This window comes from Heloderma suspectum, chromosome 7 (assembly GCF_057233095.1).
Source record: "Heloderma suspectum isolate Gila_16-S chromosome 7, 16-S_ref, whole genome shotgun sequence".
NCBI lineage: Eukaryota > Metazoa > Chordata > Lepidosauria > Squamata > Helodermatidae > Heloderma > Heloderma suspectum.
The window spans coordinates 111,198,407-111,221,748 of NC_139464.1; the positions used below are offsets into that span (position 1 = coordinate 111,198,407).

General features: G+C 44.6%; 2 protein-coding genes across 9 annotated transcripts in view; one reads left to right on the forward strand and one right to left on the reverse strand.

Moving 5' to 3' along the window:
* FGFR1OP2 (FGFR1 oncogene partner 2) lies at positions 1-23,046 on the reverse strand. 8 transcript variants are annotated; one of them, XM_084811146.1, is made up of 7 exons: positions 22,811-23,046; positions 12,565-12,701; positions 9,517-9,634; positions 8,858-9,000; positions 5,319-5,432; positions 888-3,245; positions 1-724 (listed from the first exon to the last, which is right to left on the reverse strand). In XM_084811146.1, exons 2-6 carry the CDS (start codon positions 12,697-12,699, stop codon positions 3,114-3,116), a joined length of 642 nt encoding a protein of 213 aa, XP_084667272.1. In that variant the 5' UTR covers positions 12,700-12,701; positions 22,811-23,046; the 3' UTR covers positions 1-724; positions 888-3,113. The 8 variants fall into 8 exon arrangements, with proteins under 8 accessions (XP_084667272.1, XP_084667269.1, XP_084667270.1 ...); XM_084811143.1 differs by having other exon boundaries at positions 881-3,245; XM_084811144.1 differs by having other exon boundaries at positions 874-3,245.
* INTS13 (integrator complex subunit 13) overlaps positions 22,843-23,342 on the forward strand; it is a 36,658-nt gene continuing 36,158 nt past the window's right edge. The window contains exon 1 of the mRNA XM_084811134.1: positions 22,843-22,985. Coding sequence (XP_084667260.1) covers positions 22,858-22,985 — 128 coding nt within the window. The 5' untranslated portion in view covers positions 22,843-22,857. The remainder of the gene's footprint in view (positions 22,986-23,342) is intronic.

The following is a 23,342-nucleotide window of genomic DNA, read 5'->3' on the forward strand; positions in this document are numbered from 1 at the left end:
TTTACTGGTAAAAATAAGTTTACTGTACAGGATGCATTCTCAACCATAAGGTCATTTCAAGATCTGCATTACAAAAATAATGAGAGATAGAAAATTGTCATGCCACACAGAAGGAAAGTTATTCAATGTCTAAGTTATGCTGCTTTGAGCAAGAGAAAAGGATGATACTCTCTCAGACAACCAAATATTTAAACTAGACAATAATTTACACTTAAAAATCATTAATCAAACATTTCTCCAGAAAGAATTACTGGTGAGTTAACAACTACATCCACTCTATGACCTTGAAGATTTCCACACTTACAAAATAGGATTTCCAGGGAAGACTCTGAATTTTGACAGTGCTGTATCAAATGCAAGAGGGATAGTTACTTCTTTACACTCCAAATATAAAGAAAATACATTTTTTAACTATTTACAATTTTTAAAATAATTTACAAAGGGGTTAAGTAAAGCTTTGAGAAATTCCACTCTTCAACACAGGAGAGAAAAAAGCTATACAAAACTTGGTGCTCAAGCTAATTTTTCTTTGACCTTGTGTTTGTTTTGGGAAGCCAGATTACTTAAACACAAATTATGAATATGTTTATTTCCACTGCAATACATATGGAATTATTCAATAATTATTTGCTTTAAAATATTTTTAGGGCCACCTTTTAGGGCACAAAACAAGGCAGCTAAATTATTGGATGTATATCTGTCAATTATCTTTTAGGGTGCAATGCTATGCATGTTTAGACAGAAAAAAGTCCTACAGCTCCCAGCATGGCCCAGCCACCCATTTTGGCTGGGCCATGCGGGGAGCTGTAGGACTTTTTTCCTGTCTAAACATGCATAGCATTGCACCCTTAATGTTCTTCTCAGTGCCAGCACAAGTAACTGCATGCATTAGGGCAGACTGTATTTAGGTAAGGCCATATATTTAAAAAGGAAATTATAAAAGGATTGATGGAAGCTAGCCACACGCTTGAACAGCTTATTAAAAAATGTTTACCATTGTATAAATAATCCAGGGCAAATGTTTAAGGCTGAAATGCCAGGTATTCAAATTGTCTTGTATTCGTGCTTATAAGGCAGATGAAGGTATTTTATTAGGTGGCTGTGCACTATACCATTTATGAATGAATTAGCATGCTACAAAAAGTATCTCATACTACCAATAAGGCATAGTTGCCACATTACTTATAAATGGAACCCCAAATAAGGTACCTGCTCTTACATGTTTCTAAATTGGCCTCACTCAACTGCGATTCTACAGATGTCTGACAAACTCCCCTCAGCCAGCACGGCCAGTGGTCAGGGATGATGGGAGTTGTAGTCAGACAACATCTGGTGACCCAAGGCTGGGATAGCCTGTTCTAAACAACAGTCAGATTTAATTGAATTGGATTTAATTTTTGTGAACCGCCCAGAGAGCTTCGGCTATTGGGCAGTATAGAAATGAAATCAAACAAATAAATAAATAATTGGATTGTACTATCTCAAGCAGTTATCCCATGTTTATTTTGAAGTTTTAGCCCTCACCACCGGGTTGCTCCATTTTTATATACATTCCTACAATAAGGAATGTACATAATGTTTCATTTGTTAGTACTGGGATTAGAATCTAATGGTTAGATTCAGATCAAATTAGTTGAACTTAAGTCATGGCTTAGGTCCCATTGTTTTCAATGAGACCTAAGTTCAACTAAATCTGGATCCAACCTATTGTTGCTAGAAGAACTTATACTGAGGAGCATTCTAGAAAGTACACAGCAGTAACTGAAGCATACCTTTTCAGCTAGGCTGCTTGAAGAATGGAATCTCTCCTTTACCAAAAAATTAATATTGGTTTATGGTTGGTGAATGTCAAGAAAGCAGAGCATATTACAGCAAAATTTATCAATTCTACTACACTGCTATATCTCAGCATGTCACATGTGTCAGACAGCTGGCTCTGGTGTACAGAAAGGTTCCAAATGCCTTTAAAAATATTATTCATTACTGAAATCTGAATTCATTTCAGTACATGAAAAGCTATATTCAGGCTCGGATCCTAAGTGTCCTATGAAGGCAGAGAGGAAGAGGTCACCCATCCCACACCCCAACTGCAGCCACCCCACTCCTTTGTACACCATCCAGGAGAATGTTCAGAAGTGGCTTTTCAGAGGTGCTGCAGGGTGGGGACAGGGGACATGAAACGCGCAGTGCGCACACACAACACTGCACAGAATCATTGGATCCAGGCCTTGGTGTTTTATTTATGGCAAAATTAAGTGTTTCACATTATGTAAATAACAGAGCAAAAATTATTCTTTATCTGAAAAAATATTCTGAAATAAATTCTTAAACATTTCATAGGTTCCTTTGCAAAAGTCACAAGAAAGTGCATTTAGAACCTCAAGTTCATTCAATTACTTCCTTGTTTACAAGGAGATTTGTGGCTGACTTATCTTGCTTTAGGTAAGGGTAAAAAGTAAGGCCTGCATTTTAAAAACTATTTGGTGTGATATGAAGTGAAATCTTATTTCATAGGGCTGAAACAGTTCTTTGCAACTTCTACAGTAAGTAGTTACCACCAATTCCTTGTTCAAAGGCAGCTAATGTGAGAAGTGCACCGAGTGTGCAAAATTTCTATTAACAGGTACTACGGCAGGTACTACAGGTGTCAGCCAATAAATGCTGTACAACCAGCCCTACTGCAAAACCTACAGAACTGATCTCCCTCAAGTTCAGTCAGTGTGTCAACAATGCAGTGAAAGTGCCCTAGAGTACAGCAACTTATGTTCTTATGTACATCTTTATGCACCCTCTATGGACCAGTAGTTTTAACTTTCTAAATATTGCATCTAGTTTGTCAGCTGCTCTGAATGGCTTCTTATAAAAACTTCCACTGACAACATTAGACAGTGTCCTACAGAAATTATGTCTATGGCACCTAACATTGGACACTAATGGCGATTTTAAATAAGTCATTTTTTATGTACTGTACATGGTAAAAAAAAGTATCAAACTCATCTGATTTAGGATGCATTAACTTGTCAATGCTGTACTAGAAAACAGCTGGTTGACAAGTGAGCCCTGATACTTTATGCTATTATGTGCAGTGGCCATACAGTGTCTCCATAGAGTCTTCAGCTTTTCCTCAGACTCAAGTCGCTGTTTGTTATTAACGGTGAAAGAGATGTACTTTCTGATGCATCGTCTTTAAGATTCAGGAATGATTCTCTGGTGATCTGTAGGATCTCTCTCAGTCCTTTGTTTTCCTGCTGTAAACAAAGAAACAGTGGTTTTAAAAGTAGCATGGCAAAGCAGGAAAGAATATTTGCTAGCGTGAGAGTGGAAGTAGCTATATATTATGCTACTTCAGACAACTGAAACAAAGTAATGGAAAACATAGGTTAAGTCCCAGCTTAAGGCTACTTCAAGCTTTTTGCTTTTAGCAGAAATATGGTTTGGTATAAATATTTTTTTTTCTTTAAAAAAATATATATATTAGCTGTAAGAGAACCAAAATGCAAATGGACATTTTTATAGCCCATAAAGTAAAGGGCGAATGTGGGGGAAGAGTTAAATAAGAGTAAATTAGGTCAAGCTTAAGATAAAGGAATATAAACACTGATTTTAAGTGGACATGTGTTAAGAACTTTCCACACGACCACATTAGAGAAGCAAAACAGAAAGACCTCCTCTGTCAGCTAAGCTACAACCAACTGCCATACCCAAATTTCCTCTTTCTTCCCAGTCTCTTTGGTATTATGTCTATTAGATTATAACCAATTATTTCTTACTAAACCACCCTGAATACTCTGGCAGAAAGACAGTACATAAATGTAAATGTAAAAAAACCAAACTTACACTGAATGATATAAAAGTGTTCAAGAACATCAACACTTTAAAGTTGGAACACCAACCAACCAACCTGACTGTCTCTTATTTGACCACAGTCAAATGTTCTTTGATTTTTAGGATCCCATTGTGTAAGGGGCAACGTACCTGGAATAATTCAATAGCACGACCAGAAGCGAAAGTTCCTCATTCCTCAGCCATGCAGGAGTCAGGATGGCACACCTCTTATTTACAGGATGTCACCCCTTATCCTGCAACTCTCTCCAGACAGCTTCTGCCTTGCCTATCTCTATTAAGCCACATAGCTGAACTTCTTACCGGACATGTACTATAACTGTAGGCATCTCTGAACAGGAACATGGGCCACAAATCCAGCAGACAGATAAACACATTGGAACAGAGTGGTGGTGAGGACTTCTGGCAAAAATTAAGCCAGAAGTAAGGCCTGGGAATAACCTGGTTTCTCAGTTCAATGTTCAGGTTTCAGCTCTGGAACTTGTGAATTGTAATCAAGAAAAAAATGCCTCTCAGCACAAATAGAATTCATAATTAAATTTCAACTGGGTTTCGCCAGGATTTAAACTTGGACAGGAGAGAAATTAATGTTGTTCCCTCATTGCTGAAAGACAACACAATAGCTTGAACCATTGGGAAATACGGATAAGTAAAACACCTAAGGTTTTCCTTAATGCAGGTACTGTGATGGTGCAGAGGTAATGAGAAACCATGGTTTATTGCTATGTGCACAAGTCCTGGACTCACATATCCCTCCCTCCCCCTCCACACACACATTTCATGCACAGCTGTGAGAAGACCGATGCTTTTGCTTCCACTTTTAAACTAACCACAGTCATTGCATATGAACATGGCTAAGTATGTTTTTTTTAAAAAAGAACAAGTCAGGATCTGAAGGCACAACTTGATTCTGATTTATTCTAACAAATCACAAGTTAAAGAAGGCACAGTTACCAAGTTTGGTTACAACTAGTTTAAAAGTGGAAGCTTCTGACCTCCTCGTTACTGTGCAAGAACTGGCCCATGACGGTGCTCCCCAGAATTTACCACTAGGAACAGCCAGCTGTTCCCCAGCTTCCATAGCACTAGAAGTTAGGTACAGCAACACAGGTAATTTCTTGTGCCACTGCAAATAAAGCTTGCCCAAAATATGCTAAATGTTATTCCTGCATTATTTTCTATAGTGCTATATACTTAAGAATTTATAAAGGGAGTCTAATTATTAGATTAGGTATGACAATTAAGAATGTCTTTAAGAGCGCACTTTGAGATTCTGTGGAAAATATTTGCCTTTAGCTAAGTGAGCAATGTCTTTCAAAATATGATTTCAGCTGCTAGCTTGATACATGTAAAACTGTTTTATTATCATTAATTATTAGGGCTTTAAAATTCTTCTCTTGTTTGTTAGTTATTTAAATTTAGCAGTTTAAAAGTATTTTATTCACTTTTCAAGCTTCCATAGAGTTTCAGCTTACCTCAAGCTGAAAAATGCGTTCCTGTTCTTTGCAGCCCTGCTGCTCATCAATTTCAATGGCCTTTCGCATCACTGCTGCCATTTCTGTGATTTGGTCCACATGCACTTGCAGCTCCTAAAGAAAAAAGTAAAATTAACAGCTAGTAACATTTCCAGTTTCAAATGCCATCTGAGTGTTAAGTGTTGTTGTTGTTCAGTCGTGTCCGACTCTTCGTGACCCCATGGACCAGAGCACGCCAGGCCTTCCTGTCCTGCGCACTCTCCCGGAGCGTGCTCAAGTTCATATTCATTGCATCCGTGATGCTATCTAGCCATCTCATCCTCTGCCGTCCCCTTCTCCTTTTGCCTTCAGTCTTTCCCAGCATCAGGGTCTTTTCCAGGGAGTTTTCTCTTCGCATTAGGTGGCCAAAATAGTTGAGCTTCAGCTTCAGTATCTGTCCTTCCAATGAGCACTCAGGGTTGATTTCCTTTAGGATTGATTGATTTGACCTCCTTGCAGTCCAGGGGACTCGTAAGAGTCTTCTCCAGCACCACAGTTCAAAAGCATCAATTCTTCGGCGCTCAGCCTTCCTTATAGTCCAGCTCTCACAGCCATACATTACTACTGGGAAAACCATAGCTTTGATTAGACGGACCTTTGTCGGCAAGGTGATGTCTCTGCTTCTTACTATGCTGTCTATGTTGGCCATAGCTTTCCTCCCAAGGAGCAAGCGTCTTTTAATTTCATGGCTACAGTCACCGTCTGCGGTGATCTTGGAGCCCAAGAAAATAAAAGCTGTCACTGCTTCCATTTCTTCCCCTTCTATATGCCAGGAAGTGATAGGGCCAGATGCCATGATCTTAGTTTTTTAATGTTGCGTTTCAAACCAGCTTTTGCACTCTCCTCCTTCACCCTCAACAAGAGGCTCTTTAGATCCTCTTCGCTTTCTGCCATTAGGGTGGTATCGTCTGCATATCGGAGGTTGTTGATAATTCTCCCGGCAATCTTAATTCCGACCTCTGATTCATCCAACCCGGCATTTCTCATGATGTACTCTGCATATAAGTTAAATACGCAGGGTGACAATATGCAGCCTTGTCGTACTCCTTTCCCAATTTTGAACCACTCGGTTGTTCCATGTCTGGTTCTTACTGTTGCTTCTTGACCCTCATACAGGTTTCTCAGGAGACAGGTAAGGTGGTCTGGTACTCCCATCACTTTAAGAATTTGCCACAGTTTGTTGTGATCCACACAATCAAAGGCTTTAGCGTAGTCAATGAAGCAGAAATAGACGTTTTTCTGGAATTCTCTTGCTTTCTCCATGATGCAGCGAATGTTGGTGATTTGATCTCTAGTTCCTCTGCCTCTTCGAAACCCAGCTTGTACTTCTGGTAGTTCTCGGTTCGCATACTGCTGAAGCCTAGCTTGTAGGATTTTGAGCAGTGATCCATGAAGGGGAGTGTTAAGTGTATGTGTGGTCAATAAGCAAAGCTTATACAATTCAGGCAAAAAGAATAAAATAGCACAAATCTTTCCAATATAAGCACTATACAGACATTTGCCTGCTTACATGTAGGGCTAATATGTGGGAGGAAGATGTGGGCATGCAAGTAAGCCCCGCCCCCAAGTTCTTGACTTCCATTTAGGCTATTGTGCATTGAGTGCAAAGGTCTGAAAAGGCCTCTGTAAGCATGTTCAGCTGAACACAATTACAGAGCTCCTGCCTTATGAGGGTTCCTGATCATGGGAACTCTGTAAGCATATTCAGCTGAACATGCTTAGAGAGCCCTTTTCAGACTTTCATACATTAAACAGAAGCCAGGTGCGCGGGGATGCTGGGGACAGGGCTTATGTGCACATCCCCTGCATTAGCTCTACACATGAACAGGAAGATGCCTGAATATGGTTGTACTTAACCAGAGTTCCATATTAAACTGTAAAACCCTACCAAAGATTATTTCTTCTAGTCATATGCTTTGCCCATTTCAAGACTAAATATCTGTATTGTTAAAGCTACAAGATTTCTGTATGTAACAGTGCAGATCCAATAAGTCTTGCTCCATACGGAACACTAGCATTTTTAAGCCACCTTTAGAACACATGTTTCCAACAACTGACTTCTCCATGATGGGAGTGGGTTCAATACTCTACTTTTCCTATATTCAACATTCTCACTGGTGTCATTTACGTTGTGCGTGTGTGTGCACACATGCACGCAAGTAAGTATGTGCAGGAAGGACTTGTAGCCCATTTTTTGAGGGATGAAACCACCTTACCTAGCAATAAATGACATATCAATTCAGAAGAAACTTTAAAAGAAGCATTCAAAATGCATTTGGAAACTGCAGGAAAAAATCTATTAAAGTAGCTTTTATAAGCAATGGCTGAGGCTAGCTGCTGCGTCTTGGGATTATTAGTACTCTTTGGCCACAGAGGATGAGGTTATATTTTTAATACCCAAAATAGTGGTTATGGCATGTTTTCTGATATAGCCCCAATTCACACATAATGACAACCATGGGTTTAACAACAGCTAGTTCCACACTGCATCTGGTTTAAGAAACAGCCCAGGAAAGTTCCTGGGTTGTTCAGCATGACCTGCAAACCTGGAACTCTGGGTTGTTGAGGAAACAACCCAAAGTTCTAACACAACAACAAACCATGGGTTAAAACTCTGGGTTGTTTCCCTGGAGTGTTGGGTTTGCATGCAATGCTGAACAACCCAAGAATGAGGCATTCTTAGGTTGTTTTCTAAGCCGGATGCAAAGTGGAAGCAGCAGGAGCCAGTGCACTTGCTCACTCCTGTATGGCCCTGACCAACAATGGGTTAATTAGGTGATTGTTAGGTGCAAACTGGGTCATATTAATGTTTTAATAAAAATGCAGCAGCAGAGAAAGGCCATACAAATGTGACCCTCCCATCTTAAATACAGCTTAACACATCTTTGCTGACATAGGCTAATCCAGCACCTTAAAGCACTGTACTATGTGCCTAAACATACTACTGCAAAATACTTTTCTGCATCATGCTTGCAATCAAAACACTGCATGTGTTTTCCAACAGTTTTCACCACTATTTTTAAACCCAACAAACAGGATTCTCCTTCAGTTTAAAAAGACTGAACAAAGTTTCCATTCAGTCCTTTGAGGAGTTAACCTGAAAGAGTAAATTGAAAGTTTTTTTGTTGTTTTTAATATTGGTTACTAAACTTATTCATGGTAAGCAGTTCGCCTTATTTTGTTGTACAAGGTGCTATCAACTGATACAAACATGAAGGTCTGGGGGAAATCAGGAGTTCGAAGGGAAAATATTGGGTAGATAAAAAATTAAGCATTTCTCCTCACACCCACACATTCTTCTGTGCAAATCATCCCCTCTCAATGCCACTTTGTGGTGGAGAAGTAAGGCCCAGGGTTTGGAAATGAGACTTAGCCACATGTAGACCCATCTAAAGACAGCAAGTAAAACATAAAAGAACTGCAGTATCTGGTATAAAGCAGAAAGTAATTGAAAAAACATTACACTACAACAGGTTTACATATTTTTAAAGGCATACTACCTTAGAGTGCTGCTCCTTTAACTTCATTATTATACCTGGATCATCTTTTTTGCTAGCCATGAGCAGTCTAAACATCTGTTCTCTGTATTTGCTCATTATTAGCTCCAAGGCAGACTGATGTTCTTCAAGGGAAGTACGTAGTTCTATCAAAATAAACGTAACACATTTAAAACGTGCACAGGAAACCCCATCTATAAGAGGAGCTTCTACATGTTAATACTGGCTATAATTCTCAATCTGCTTAAGCTACAAGAGAGACATCAATTTAATTACTGTTGCTGTAGAATTAAATGACTGGGGGACTTTGGATGTGTGAAATTAACTCAAATTTCTGATACTGTGAAATACAGTGCCTAGGTGAAATACACCCACCTACTGCTTCAGATACTTTAGAGGCTTAATTGTGCATCTGCTCATCAGATACAGGGCGGAGTATTTTGGGTATCATTATTAGCACATAAGTGTTACCATTATTAGTAATATACATTACTAATAAAACATTTTTAATATTAATGAATACTTAGGACTCCATTATTGGAGCATAATTTCAGAAATTATGTAAATGGTCAGAATGAGACTCTGTCTAGATTGAGCACTTTGAGTGCCCTTTTTTGGTGCAAAGGTGGGATATAAATCCAATAAATAAATAAAATGTTTACCTTTATTTTCTTGCTGCAGTTCCCTGATCTGCCTGTTTTCCTGCTGGATACCCAATACCAGTGAAGAGCGAGGCCTATGTCTTGCTACTTCATTAAGCTCTTGAATTTCTTCCTGGTACTGTAATTAAATAGATATTTTATAAAGATCAACAATGGCAGAAAGAATGTTACACCTGCTATCAGTAGCAGAGTTGAACTTATCCCCAATAACAACAACCAGAATCCAGCTGGTCAAATATGCCCAAGAGGACTCTGGCCTGGTGTTTTTCAACAGGAGCCCACCATGCCACCAACAACTTCTTTTAGAAACTGAGTGGACTTTCAAAAGCAGCTTGTAAATTTGATATGGGGGTCTGCTGTTTTAAAGAAGTCAGAAATCTAACTATGCATGCCCAAGCCCTTGGACATAGGTTGGACAAAGACAAAGTATCTTTGTATCCCAGCCAGTATTAATATCCCTTGTTACTTTTTTCATCCAAAGGCTATTTTCAAAAGACAAAGCATATTTTGAACAATTTTGGGGGATGTTTTTTTTTTATATTTTTTCTGAATACTGGAACATACATACAACGCTCATTAAAAACACAAAATAAATGGAGTTTTAACATTTTTAAGTAAAGTTCCAGTGAAGTCAAAGGGATTAAAATGGTTCAAGTGGCTTAGGGTGCAATCCTATTGAGATAGTCAGCAGCCTCTGCAGTCGAAAGCTGCCAAGTATCCAGTGCAGGGCAGCCAGAGCATGGAGGCCACCCTGCGTTCTTGGCTAGATGGGCAATTTTGCCTGTCCAGCCACAACTTTGGGGAGGGGAAAGGAAGGTTTATTCATTAAATTTATATACTTTTTAATGTAATATATATATACATTATATAAATTTAATATATATATAAATTTATATGCCCAGAGTATGGGAAACAAACAGAACGAACTTGAACTCTTAATACGGGAGGGAAATTATTACTTGATAGGTGTAACTGAGACTTGGTGGGATGACTTCCAGGACTGGAATAGAGCAATTGAAGGATATAACTTGTTCAAAAAGAACAGGAGGAACAGAAAGGCAGGTGGGGTTGCACTATATGTTGAAGATACAGATCTCTGCACAGAAATACAGGAGGAGGAGCTTGGTGGCCCCATCAAGAGCATCTGGGTTAAAATAAATTGAGCAAAGAATAAAAGGAACATGGTAGTCAGAGTCTACTACCAGACACCCAATTAAGGAGAAGATGAGGATGAAACTTTTGAAAAGCAAATAGCCAATATTTCAAGGAAGCAAGATATAGTAGTAATGGAGGACTTCAATTTCCCCGATACCTGTTGGAAGACAAATTCTGCAAAACATGGCCCCTCCAGGAAATTCCTGACTTGTGTTGCTGATAACTTCCTCCTACAGAAAGTGGAGGAAGGAACTAGAGGATCAGCTATCCTTGACTTGATCCTAACCAACAGAGATGACTTAGTGGATAAAGTAGCAGTTACGGGAACTCTGGGGGAAAGCGACCATGTTATGCTTGAGTTCTTGGTTCTAAAGGAAGCAAAAGCCGAGTGTAGCCAAACGCGTACCCTGGATTTTAGGAAAGCCAATTTTAAGTAAACTCAGAACAATGATCAGTAAGGTCCCATGGGAAGCGACTCTAACGAGAAAAGGAGTCCAAGATGAGTGGGAATTTTAAAAAAAGGAAATTCTAAAGGCAAAATTACAAACAATTCCAACAAGAAAAAAAGGCAGAAGACAACAGAAGAAGCCAATGTGGCTTCACAAAAAGCTTAGAGATGACCTGAGAGAAAAAAAGACACATATAGGAAGTGGAAGGAAGGCAAAGCTACAAAGGAAGAGTACAGGCAGGTAGCACAGAATTTCAGGGATGGTGTCAGGAAGGCTAAAGCTTGAGAATGAGCTGAGGTTAGCGAGGGAAGTTAAAAGCAACAAAAAGGCTTTCTTCAGATATGTGGTGGTTCAACAAATAAGGATGACAAAACACTAACGGATGACAAAGAAAAGACAGAAGTGTTCAATTCCTACTTCGGCCCAGTCTTCTCCCAAAAGAGGGTCTATGACCCCCCTGGCAAAGGTGAAGTACAGGCTGAAGGGGCAGGATTGCAGCTTGAGACTGATAGGCATATGGTCAAGGAACACCTAATTATTTTGAAAGAGTTCAAATCTCCAGGGTCAGATGAAATGCATCCTAGAGAATAAAGAAACTGGCAGAAGAGCTCTCGGAACCATTGTCTATTATCTTTGAGAAATCATGGAGGATGGGTAAAGTGCCAGATGACTGGAGGAGGGCTAACGCTGTCCCTATCTTCAAAAAGGGCAAAAAGGAGGAACCTGGGAACTACAGACCAGTCAGTAGCTCTTCCTTACATTGAACCACATTTCCATTTTGATGCTGATTCTCACAGTTCGGAGAGATCCTTTTGGAACGCTTCATAATGCCTTTTTGTTTTATCCACCCTGGATAATCTGGTATCATCAGTAAACTTGGCCACTTCACTACTCGCTCCTAATTCCAGATCATATATGAATAAGTTGAAAAGTGCTGGTCCCAATACAGATCCCTGTGGGACACTCACTGTTTATATCCCTCCACTGGGAGAATTTACCATTTATTCCTACTCTCTACTTTCTGTTCTTTAACCAGTTACTGATCCATAAGAGGACCTCTCCTCTTATTCTATGACTGCTAAATCTTCTCAGGAGTCTTTAGTGAGGGACTGTCTCAGAAAACTTTTGGAAGCCCAAGTAAACAATCAGCAATATAATGTAAAACTCAAAGGGTTGAATGTGGATACACAAGACTACAAAGCACTATACTACTTCAACTGGTTTCAAATGTACAGGTTCATGAAAGAAAATGCTGTAGAGGCCTTTTCAATTATAATGCACACACATGCAGCCAATAAAGACAGCATTGATCTCAGAGGCCCTATCAAAATAATAAGTGGGCTGCATGATGCATTTCACTCATTTCGTCTCTGCAACAAGCTTTAAATGGACATATTTAAGCAGTCGATTTCTGAATAAAAACTATTAAAAAAAGACTACCAACCTGCTTCATTGCTTCCACTTGTTTGTTGAGAGCTGTAGTTTGTTCAATCAGAGCTTCTGCTGCATTGTCATGTTCTCGCAATCTCTCCACTAGAGCTTTTGCATCAGCTAGGGCCTTCTCAATTGTGCAACTCATTTCTAAAAAATAAAAATAAGTAAAAAAAGAAATTTCTTATATAATACCAACATTGTTCTGCCACTCCTGTGATGTGTTGAGTATGTGTTCCTAGACTCTGAAACATTCACACATATTTCACCTCAACTCAAAGAAGTATTTTAATATGTATAGGCTCCTTGTATTCTTGATATACAAATAGGTTTATTTCCTCTATGGCTCTGCTTCCATTGTTGCTCGAAAATCAATATACTGAGGAGAAAGCAGGTTTCACCTGAACCAGCAACAACCTGATAAGCTAAAAATCATTACGCAACATATTGAACAAGCAAAATAATTAGGAAGCCATATCCAGAATTAAGGCATATTATTCCCATCCTCCTAAAAATGTCACACATTGCTTAACATTTTACCCTTTATATAACAGATTTATAGTATCTTCAAATAACATGAAATCCCATTGATTTTAACAGGACTTACTTCCAAGTAAGTATACTTAGGACTGCAGATTCATTATGCACTGCTTTTAAACTTTACCTCATTGATCCTCCCAATAAGGTTGTTGGAGTGGTCCTTATCAATCCTATCTTACAAATTGGCATATAAGACAGCCTATTTCACAAGAGATGCTTAAATTGATTTGGGCAATCCTGTCATATTTTAGTAGTTATAATGACTAGAACTTATATCCAATTCCAAATGGGTCTCTTTCATTTTCTATCCTGCATCAACAAGGCTCTCAAAGCAACATATTTACTCAGAGACAAGGCCCAGTGAACTCTGTTAGATTTACTCTGAAGTAAGCATGCATAGGATTGCCTTGGTTTTCATCACTTGAAGCATAGGGAAAGTTGACAAAAGAAACTATCTTCTGTGAACAAACAAATAGGATCGAGTGTGGAGAGCCACTGCCAGGTTCGCAAGCTGGCTGGGCTTGTGTCATGGCAGCTGTTAGTGCTATTTGAGGCTCTCACATTTGAAGTGGCCCTAAGACTACTCAGCATGTCCATCACTGAGCTATAATTTGAGTCAAAGCTTCGCAGAAGCTATCTAGAACGCTTGTTCCACAGAATCACACTGGAATTTCTATATGCAGACGGTGTTGGGGTAGCAACCTTCAAACACCAGTATTGAAATGAGGAATGGTTACTACCCAGAATGTGGAACAATAAGGAATACAGACATTTCTAATTAATACTTTTGACAGTCAATGTATGTCAATTATCAATCCACTGTAAATCTACATAGAGGGATAAAACAATGTACGAGCGAGGAATACATAAAAGCACAGAAGCACAAAGCAGATGTATGTACGAAATTCATTGTGGAATGCCTGGATCTTATAATGTGTAACTGTGCAAATGTTTTGTACATTATGCTTCTTTGACTCCCACATCTGGGTATCCATAAAAACAAAACATATGAACTAGCTCTTATAAAAATATGCAGAGAAACAAAGTAGTAATAAGATTTCATGAACCAGAATCCTTAACAAAAATATCACTGCAGATCTATTACATAAATTCCAATTTTACAATAGGCTTATGTAGATTGCATAGCCTTTCTAGACTCCCTGCCAAATGCCAGCACTGTAAAAACAAGCTAGAAATTCACTGACAGTCACAATCCATTCCTGCCTGAAAAGTATTGAAAGCCACCAAACAAATGAGAAGTCAGTCAACAACTTACTCCACAATTACCCTGTTATTTACTGTACATTTCCTCTGACACATCAATTAGTAATGTGATTTACATGACAAACAGGTCACCATATAAGAGGGATACTTCAGCCTGACAAAGTTCTGGTTTTATTCCTGGAAGTTTTAATAGTAACATCTTTTACCCTTGCTGCTATAAGCTTTTATTTTTTGTTTGCTCTATTATGCATTTGTATTTTTTATAGCTTCTATGATTTTTTACAATTATTACACAGCGCTCTGGGGTAGAAAAGTGGGGTATAAATAAATCACTACTATTAAATGCAATAAATATTTTTATATTAAAAAGGAGGAAAAAGACTCACATGAAACATGGCAACCCACAAATTAGAAGAAAATTAAGTGGAATAGAAGCCCTATAGATTGCCTTCTCTACAGATTCATAAGCAAGTTCATCCAAATACACAACTACTTCAGCAACATCTTAAGCAGGCCACAATTCAGTTTTCCTCTGTTACTTAACATACAGACAAGTACCATTTGTTCCAGTTACACCTCAGAGCAACTCAAATTCTTACCACAGCAAAGCAATGGAAGACTATTTTCTACCAAGTACTAAAACTGTGTAGAGCAGCGGTCCCCAACCTTTTTGGGACCAGGGACCGGTCTCGTGGAAAAACTGTGGAAAAAAAGGACCGGGGGGGGGGGGGATGGGACCGGGCCGCAGTAGGGGTGTGAGAACCCCCCTTACCTTGGGTCTGCTGGGGGGGGAGGCAATCCGTCCCTCCCCTGCCAGAATCCTCGCTGGCCCTGCCTGGCTCCGCTCTGCAGGGAGTCCGTGGAATTGCTGGCCGGCTCCGGCTGCTGGCGGACTTGCGGATGCCATTTGCATCCCTGTTCTTCATGTAATCAGCTACGTAAAGATTTACGTAGCCTATTACTTGAAGAACAGCTGGCCAGCAGCTCTGCAGACTCGCCACGGAGCGGAGCCAGCCAGGGCCGGCGACAATTCCAGGGTCCCCCAAGGTAAGGGGGTTCTCACAGCCCTACTGCGGCCCGGTTCCTAACAGGCTACGGACCGATACCGGTCCGCAGCCCGGGGGTTGGGGACCCCTGGTGTAGAGTATGTGTAAATTCAATGGGCAGCATCTCCATCATGTGTAAACTCTATGGGCAGCATCTCCATCACTTATGTTCTGTAGAGGATCACATTGCTGATAATACATCTATTTCATGCCAACGAAGCCAGTATTATCAGCAAAGCCAGCATTATGTAGTCGTTAGAATGTCAGACCAGAACTAGTGAGACCTGTGTTCAAATCCCCACTCAAACATGTTGCTTGGGCCAGTCACTATCATTCAGCATAACCTCCCTCACAATGTTGTTAGGAAGGGCAGGGATAGAGAACCATGTATGCCATCCTTGGAGGAAGGGGATAAAATGATTTTTTAAAATAAATGGAAAAAACATCCAGAGTTGCCAGCAAATCTAAATCAATCTCTTTACAAAACCTGTGTCAGTTGGAGACTAGTCTACAATAATAACACACACAAAACTAAGGCCAGTTCTCAACAATAATGTGTCAGTAATCACAAACTGGAAGTTGAAACAAGGAAGCACATTTCAAACCCTCCCTCCCCAAGAGGGTGGTAAAGTAGGAGAGACTTAGCCAAAAAGGCCCACTTTCCTCCAATTTCCCATGTGTAGGAACGCAGAATGTTAGAAAGGTAGGTAGTTCATTGTGCCTACTCTGAGAGAGGAAAGAGACCAGCAGCATTTTAGATAGCCCTGCTCACACCAGCTCTTGAACAACGATGAACTGGTACAAGAACCTCAGAGGGCCAATTCACACTTTTAATGTGTGGCTTCCGTTTTGTGGATGTGTACCTATGATTTAGGTATACACTTAAAAGTATCCAGAGTAGGAGCCATGTTTGTTGTTTCCGGTGCAACTGAGTCTTGTGACAACTTACAGACTAACAAATATATTCTGGCATAAGCTTTTATGGACAAGGTCTACCTCATCAGATACATGAAGCATTCACTTCAAATTGGCAGATCTATATACACATGTTGGGTGTGTGTGTATGTGTGTGTGTGTGCAAACTTAAAAATGTGACAAACACGTTACATTACCATACCAGTCCTTGCTCCCTGACAACTACACTTCTGATGGCAAACCCAAGTTTATTTCCTTGTACTTTGTGAAATGGTTCTACTACTAAACATGGGAATTGAGTGCCCACCCTTCAACTTTCCTTGACACAAGCTGTCAAGGGAGGTCGTGGGCTCTCCCACACTGGAGACATTCAAGATGAGGCTGGACAGCCACTTGTCAGGGATGCTTTGACTTGGATTGAGCAGGAGATTGGACTCAGTGGTCTCGCAGGCCCCTTCCAACCCTACTAGTCTATGATTCTATGACTTGGATTCCTGCATTCAGCAGGGGGTTGAACTCAATGGTCTCGCAGGCCCTTTCCAACCCTACCATTCTATGGTTCTATGACTTGGGATTCCTGCATTCAGCAGGGGGTTGAACTCAATGGTCTCGCAGGCCCCTTCCAACCCTACTATTCTATGGTTCTATGACTTGGATTCCTGCATTCAGCAGGGAGTTGGACTCAGTGGTCTCGCAGGCCCCTTCCAACCCTACTATTCTATGGCTCTATGACTTGGATTCCTGCATTCAGCAGGGAGTTGGACTAAGTGGTCTCGCAGGCCCCTTCCAACCCTACTATTCTATGGCTCTATGACTTGGATTCCTGCATTCAGCAGGGAGTTGGACTCAGTGGTCTCGCAGGCCCCTCCCAGCCCTACTATTCTATGGCTCTATGACTTGGATTCCTGCATTCAGCAGGGAGTTGGACTCAGTGGTCTCGCAGGCCCCTCCCAGCCCTACTATTCTATGGCTCTATGACTTGGATTCCTGCATTCAGCAGGGAGTTGGACTCAGTGGTCTCGCAGGCCCCTCCCTGCCCTACTATTCTATGGCTCTATGACTTGGATTCCTGCATTCAGCAGGGAGTTGGACTCAGTGGTCTCGCAGGCCCCTCCCAGCCCTACTATTCTATGGCTCTATGACTTGGATTCCTGCATTCAGCAGGGAGTTGGACTCAGTGGTCTCGCAGGCCCCTCCCAGCCCTACTATTCTATGGCTCTATGACTTGGATTCCTGCATTCAGCAGGGAGTTGGACTCAGTGGTCTCGCAGGCCCCTCCCAGCCCTACTATTCTATGGCTCTATGACTTGGATTCCTGCATTCAGCAGGGAGTTGGACTCAGTGGTCTCGCAGGCCCCTCCCAGCCCTACTATTCTATGGCTCTATGACTTGGATTCCTGCATTCAGCAGGGAGTTGGACTCAGTGGTCTCGCAGGCCCCTCCCAGCCCTACTATTCTATGGCTCTATGACTTGGATTCCTGCATTCAGCAGGGAGTTGGACTCAGTGGTCTCGCAGGCCCCTCCCAGCCCTACTATTCTATGGCTCTATGACTTGGATTCCTGCATTCAGCAGGGAGTTGGACTCAGTGGTCTCGCAGGCCCCTCCCAGCCCTACTATTCTATGGCTCTATGACTTGGATTCCTGCATTCAGCAGGGAGTTGGACTCAGTGGTCTCGCAGGCCCCTCCCAGCCCTACTATTCTATGGCTCTATGACTTGGATTCCTGCATTCAGCAGGGAGTTGGACTCAGTGGTCTCGCAGGCCCCTCCCAGCCCTACTATTCTATGGCTCTATGACTTGGATTCCTGCATTCAGCAGGGAGTTGGACTCAGTGGTCTCGCAGGCCCCTCCCAGCCCTACTATTCTATGGCTCTATGACTTGGATTCCTGCATTCAGCAGGGAGTTGGACTCAGTGGTCTCGCAGGCCCCTCCCAGCCCTACTATTCTATGGCTCTATGACTTGGATTCCTGCATTCAGCAGGGAGTTGGACTCAGTGGTCTCGCAGGCCCCTCCCAGCCCTACTATTCTATGGCTCTATGACTTGGATTCCTGCATTCAGCAGGGAGTTGGACTCAGTGGTCTCGCAGGCCCCTCCCAGCCCTACTATTCTATGGCTCTATGACTTGGATTCCTGCATTCAGCAGGGAGTTGGACTCAGTGGTCTCGCAGGCCCCTCCCAGCCCTACTATTCTATGGCTCTATGACTTGGATTCCTGCATTCAGCAGGGAGTTGGACTCAGTGGTCTCGCAGGCCCCTCCCTGCCCTACTATTCTATGGCTCTATGACTTGGATTCCTGCATTCAGCAGGGAGTTGGACTCAGTGGTCTCGCAGGCCCCTCCCTGCCCTACTATTCTATGGCTCTATGACTTGGATTCCTGCATTCAGCAGGGAGTTGGACTCAGTGGTCTCGCAGGCCCCTCCCAGCCCTACTATTCTATGGCTCTATGACTTGGATTCCTGCATTCAGCAGGGAGTTGGACTCAATGGTCTCGCAGGCCCCTCCCAGCCCTACTATTCTATGGCTCTATGACTTGGATTCCTGCATTCAGCAGGGAGTTGGACTCAGTGGTCTCGCAGGCCCCTCCCAGCCCTACTATTCTATGGCTCTATGACTTGGATTCCTGCATTCAGCAGGGAGTTGGACTCAGTGGTCTCGCAGGCCCCTCCCAGCCCTACTATTCTATGGCTCTATGACTTGGATTCCTGCATTCAGCAGGGAGTTGGACTCAGTGGTCTCGCAGGCCCCTCCCAGCCCTACCATTCTATGGCTCTATGACTTGGATTCCTGCATTCAGCAGGGAGTTGGACTCAGTGGTCTCGCAGGCCCCTCCCAGCCCTACCATTCTATGGCTCTATGACTTGGATTCCTGCATTCAGCAGGGAGTTGGACTCAGTGGTCTCGCAGGCCCCTCCCAGCCCTACCATTCTATGGCTCTATGACTTGGATTCCTGCATTCAGCAGGGAGTTGGACTCAGTGGTCTCGCAGGCCCCTCCCAGCCCTACCATTCTATGGCTCTATGACTTGGATTCCTGCATTCAGCAGGGAGTTGGACTCAGTGGTCTCGCAGGCCCCTCCCAGCCCTACTCTTCTATGGCTCTATGACTTGGATTCCTGCATTCAGCAGGGAGTTGGACTCAGTGGTCTCGCAGGCCCCTCCCAGCCCTACTCTTCTATGGCTCTATGACTTGGATTCCTGCATTCAGCAGGGAGTTGGACTCAGTGGTCTCGCAGGCCCCTCCCAGCCCTACCATTCTATGGCTCTATGACTTGGATTCCTGCATTCAGCAGGGAGTTGGACTCAGTGGTCTCGCAGGCCCCTCCCAGCCCTACCATTCTATGGCTCTATGACTTGGATTCCTGCATTCAGCAGGGAGTTGGACTCAGTGGTCTCGCAGGCCCCTCCCAGCCCTACTATTCTATGGCTCTATGACTTGGATTCCTGCATTCAGCAGGGAGTTGGACTCAGTGGTCTCGCAGGCCCCTCCCAGCCCTACTATTCTATGGCTCTATGACTTGGATTCCTGCATTCAGCAGGGAGTTGGACTCAGTGGTCTCGCAGGCCCCTCCCAGCCCTACCATTCTATGGCTCTATGACTTGGATTCCTGCATTCAGCAGGGAGTTGGACTCAGTGGTCTCGCAGGCCCCTCCCAGCCCTACCATTCTATGGCTCTATGACTTGGATTCCTGCATTCAGCAGGGAGTTGGTCTCAGTGGTCTCACAGGCCCCTCCCAGCCCTACCATTCTATGGCTCTATGACTTGGATTCCTGCATTCAGCAGGGAGTTGGACTCAGTGGTCTCACAGGCCCCTCCCAGCCCTACCATTCTATGGCTCTATGACTTGGATTCCTGCATTCAGCAGGGAGTTGGACTCAGTGGTCTCGCAGGCCCCTCCCAGCCCTACCATTCTATGGCTCTATGACTTGGATTCCTGCATTCAGCAGGGAGTTGGACTCAGTGGTCTCACAGGCCCCTCCCAGCCCTACCATTCTATGGCTCTATGACTTGGATTCCTGCATTCAGCAGGGAGTTGGACTCAGTGGTCTCGCAGGCCCCTCCCAGCCCTACCATTCTATGGCTCTATGACTTGGATTCCTGCATTCAGCAGGGAGTTGGACTCAGTGGTCTCGCAGGCCCCTCCCAGCCCTACCATTCTATGGCTCTATGACTTGGATTCCTGCATTCAGCAGGGAGTTGGACTCAGTGGTCTCGCAGGCCCCTCCCAGCCCTACCATTCTATGGCTCTATGACTTGGATTCCTGCATTCAGCAGGGAGTTGGACTCAGTGGTCTCGCAGGCCCCTCCCAGCCCTACCATTCTATGGCTCTATGACTTGGATTCCTGCATTCAGCAGGGAGTTGGACTCAGTGGTCTCGCAGGCCCCTCCCAGCCCTACTCTTCTATGGCTCTATGACTTGGATTCCTGCATTCAGCAGGGAGTTGGACTCAGTGGTCTCGCAGGCCCCTCCCAGCCCTACCATTCTATGGCTCTATGACTTGGATTCCTGCATTCAGCAGGGAGTTGGACTCAGTGGTCTCGCAGGCCCCTCCCAGCCCTACTATTCTATGGCTCTATGACTTGGATTCCTGCATTCAGCAGGGAGTTGGACTCAGTGGTCTCGCAGGCCCCTCCCAGCCCTACTATTCTATGGCTCTATGACTTGGATTCCTGCATTCAGCAGGGAGTTGGACTCAGTGGTCTCGCAGGCCCCTCCCAGCCCTACTATTCTATGGCTCTATGACTTGGATTCCTGCATTCAGCAGGGAGTTGGACTCAGTGGTCTCGCAGGCCCCTCCCAGCCCTACTATTCTATGGCTCTATGACTTGGATTCCTGCATTCAGCAGGGAGTTGGACTCAGTGGTCTCGCAGGCCCCTCCCAGCCCTACTATTCTATGGCTCTATGACTTGGATTCCTGCATTCAGCAGGGAGTTGGACTCAGTGGTCTCGCAGGCCCCTCCCAGCCCTACCATTCTATGGCTCTATGACTTGGATTCCTGCATTCAGCAGGGAGTTGGACTCAGTGGTCTCGCAGGCCCCTCCCAGCCCTACCATTCTATGGCTCTATGACTTGGATTCCTGCATTCAGCAGGGAGTTGGACTCAGTGGTCTCGCAGGCCCCTCCCAGCCCTACCATTCTATGGCTCTATGACTTGGATTCCTGCATTCAGCAGGGAGTTGGACTCAGTGGTCTCGCAGGCCCCTCCCAGCCCTACCATTCTATGGCTCTATGACTTGGATTCCTGCATTCAGCAGGGAGTTGGACTCAGTGGTCTCGCAGGCCCCTCCCAGCCCTACCATTCTATGGCTCTATGACTTGGATTCCTGCATTCAGCAGGGAGTTGGACTCAGTGGTCTCGCAGGCCCCTCCCAGCCCTACTATTCTATGGCTCTATGACTTGGATTCCTGCATTCAGCAGGGAGTTGGACTCAGTGGTCTCGCAGGCCCCTCCCAGCCCTACCATTCTATGGCTCTATGACTTGGATTCCTGCATTCAGCAGGGAGTTGGACTCAGTGGTCTCGCAGGCCCCTCCCAGCCCTACCATTCTATGGCTCTATGACTTGGATTCCTGCATTCAGCAGGGAGTTGGACTCAGTGGTCTCGCAGGCCCCTCCCAGCCCTACCATTCTATGGCTCTATGACTTGGATTCCTGCATTCAGCAGGGAGTTGGACTCAGTGGTCTCGCAGGCCCCTCCCAGCCCTACTCTTCTATGGCTCTATGACTTGGATTCCTGCATTCAGCAGGGAGTTGGACTCAGTGGTCTCGCAGGCCCCTCCCAGCCCTACCATTCTATGGCTCTATGACTTGGATTCCTGCATTCAGCAGGGAGTTGGACTCAGTGGTCTCGCAGGCCCCTCCCAGCCCTACCATTCTATGGCTCTATGACTTGGATTCCTGCATTCAGCAGGGAGTTGGACTCAGTGGTCTCGCAGGCCCCTCCCAGCCCTACCATTCTATGGCTCTATGACTTGGATTCCTGCATTCAGCAGGGAGTTGGACTCAGTGGTCTCGCAGGCCCCTCCCAGCCCTACTATTCTGCGATTCTAAGCTGATCTAGTAGGACCTTGGGCTTCCACCTCCCGTGACAATATCTGTCCGCCTCCCATGGGGCCAGAATAGGCCCTTGGCCTTGATGTCGGGGATCCACCACGAACGTCCACCACGGCTGGGAAGGAGTCGCCTCCTGACCCCTTTCTCCTCCGCGCTGTATTCCGCGCGTCAGTTTCTTCCCGCCTCGCGCGGACGGAACGGCCCCATTCCAGGAATCCCCCGCCCGCAGCGGGGAGAGGCGGGAATGGGCTCGGCGCGCCCCCCCCCCGCCGTCCACGCAAGAGCCGTTTAACCGAAGACTCCGACGTGACGGCGCAGCGCGTGCCGGGGGGGGGCCGCGGGGGAGGGAGACACCTGTCCCTCGCTCGCGCGCTCCTTCGCCTGTCTCCCCACAGCAGCCAATCACAGCGCGGCGCCCCCTCACTCGCCTCATACATACACATCCAGGCGCGCGCGCGGGCACACGCTCACCGATGGTTACAGCGCATTCCTCCCCAGCCGGCGGACCGAGCTGGGGGATGTGGAGAGACCCCCGCTATCCCGCGTCGCCTTCCGCCTGCGGCGTCGCGCCCCTAAATGGCGGCGGTTCGAGGGAACGGCGGAAGAGGCGCCGGCCTGCCGAGCGTCCCCATGAGGGGGCTGCGAGGTAGGTGAAGGCGACGAGAACGAGACCCGCGACCGGCTGCTTAAGCTCCGATCCCAGCTCCGCGCGAGCGGCTCTCGCGAGATCTCGCCTTTCCCCGCAGCGCGCGAACATCGCGAGACGAGCTTCTAACGACCGAGCGTTGCCTCAGCTCCCCCGGAGCGGAGGGGAGGGAAGGGGGGAGGGAGAAGTACCGCATCTAATATCACGAGATTTCCATCCCTAGCTCCTCCCACCGCACCTTTCGAAACAGATTCGCAAGGAGAGGGTGGGGAAATCCCCGCAACTTACTTCAGCCAATCCAACGTTGCGTCAAAGTATCGCGAGACCGTAAATTCTTTTTCACGAACGAGGCTTAGA

Bases quoted from the DNA above. Each gene is read 5' to 3' on its own strand.
- FGFR1OP2 (XM_084811142.1), bottom strand. From the start codon at position 12,699: ATGAGTTGCACAATTGAGAAGGCCCTAGCTGATGCAAAAGCTCTAGTG. The intron at 9,635-12,564 runs GTTGGTAGTCTT...ATTTAATTACAG, and splicing joins AAGTGGAAGCAATGAAGCAG to TACCAGGAAGAAATTCAAGA. The intron at 5,433-8,857 runs GTAGTATGCCTT...TTTTTTCTTTAG, and splicing joins TAAAGGAGCAGCACTCTAAG to GAGCTGCAAGTGCATGTGGA.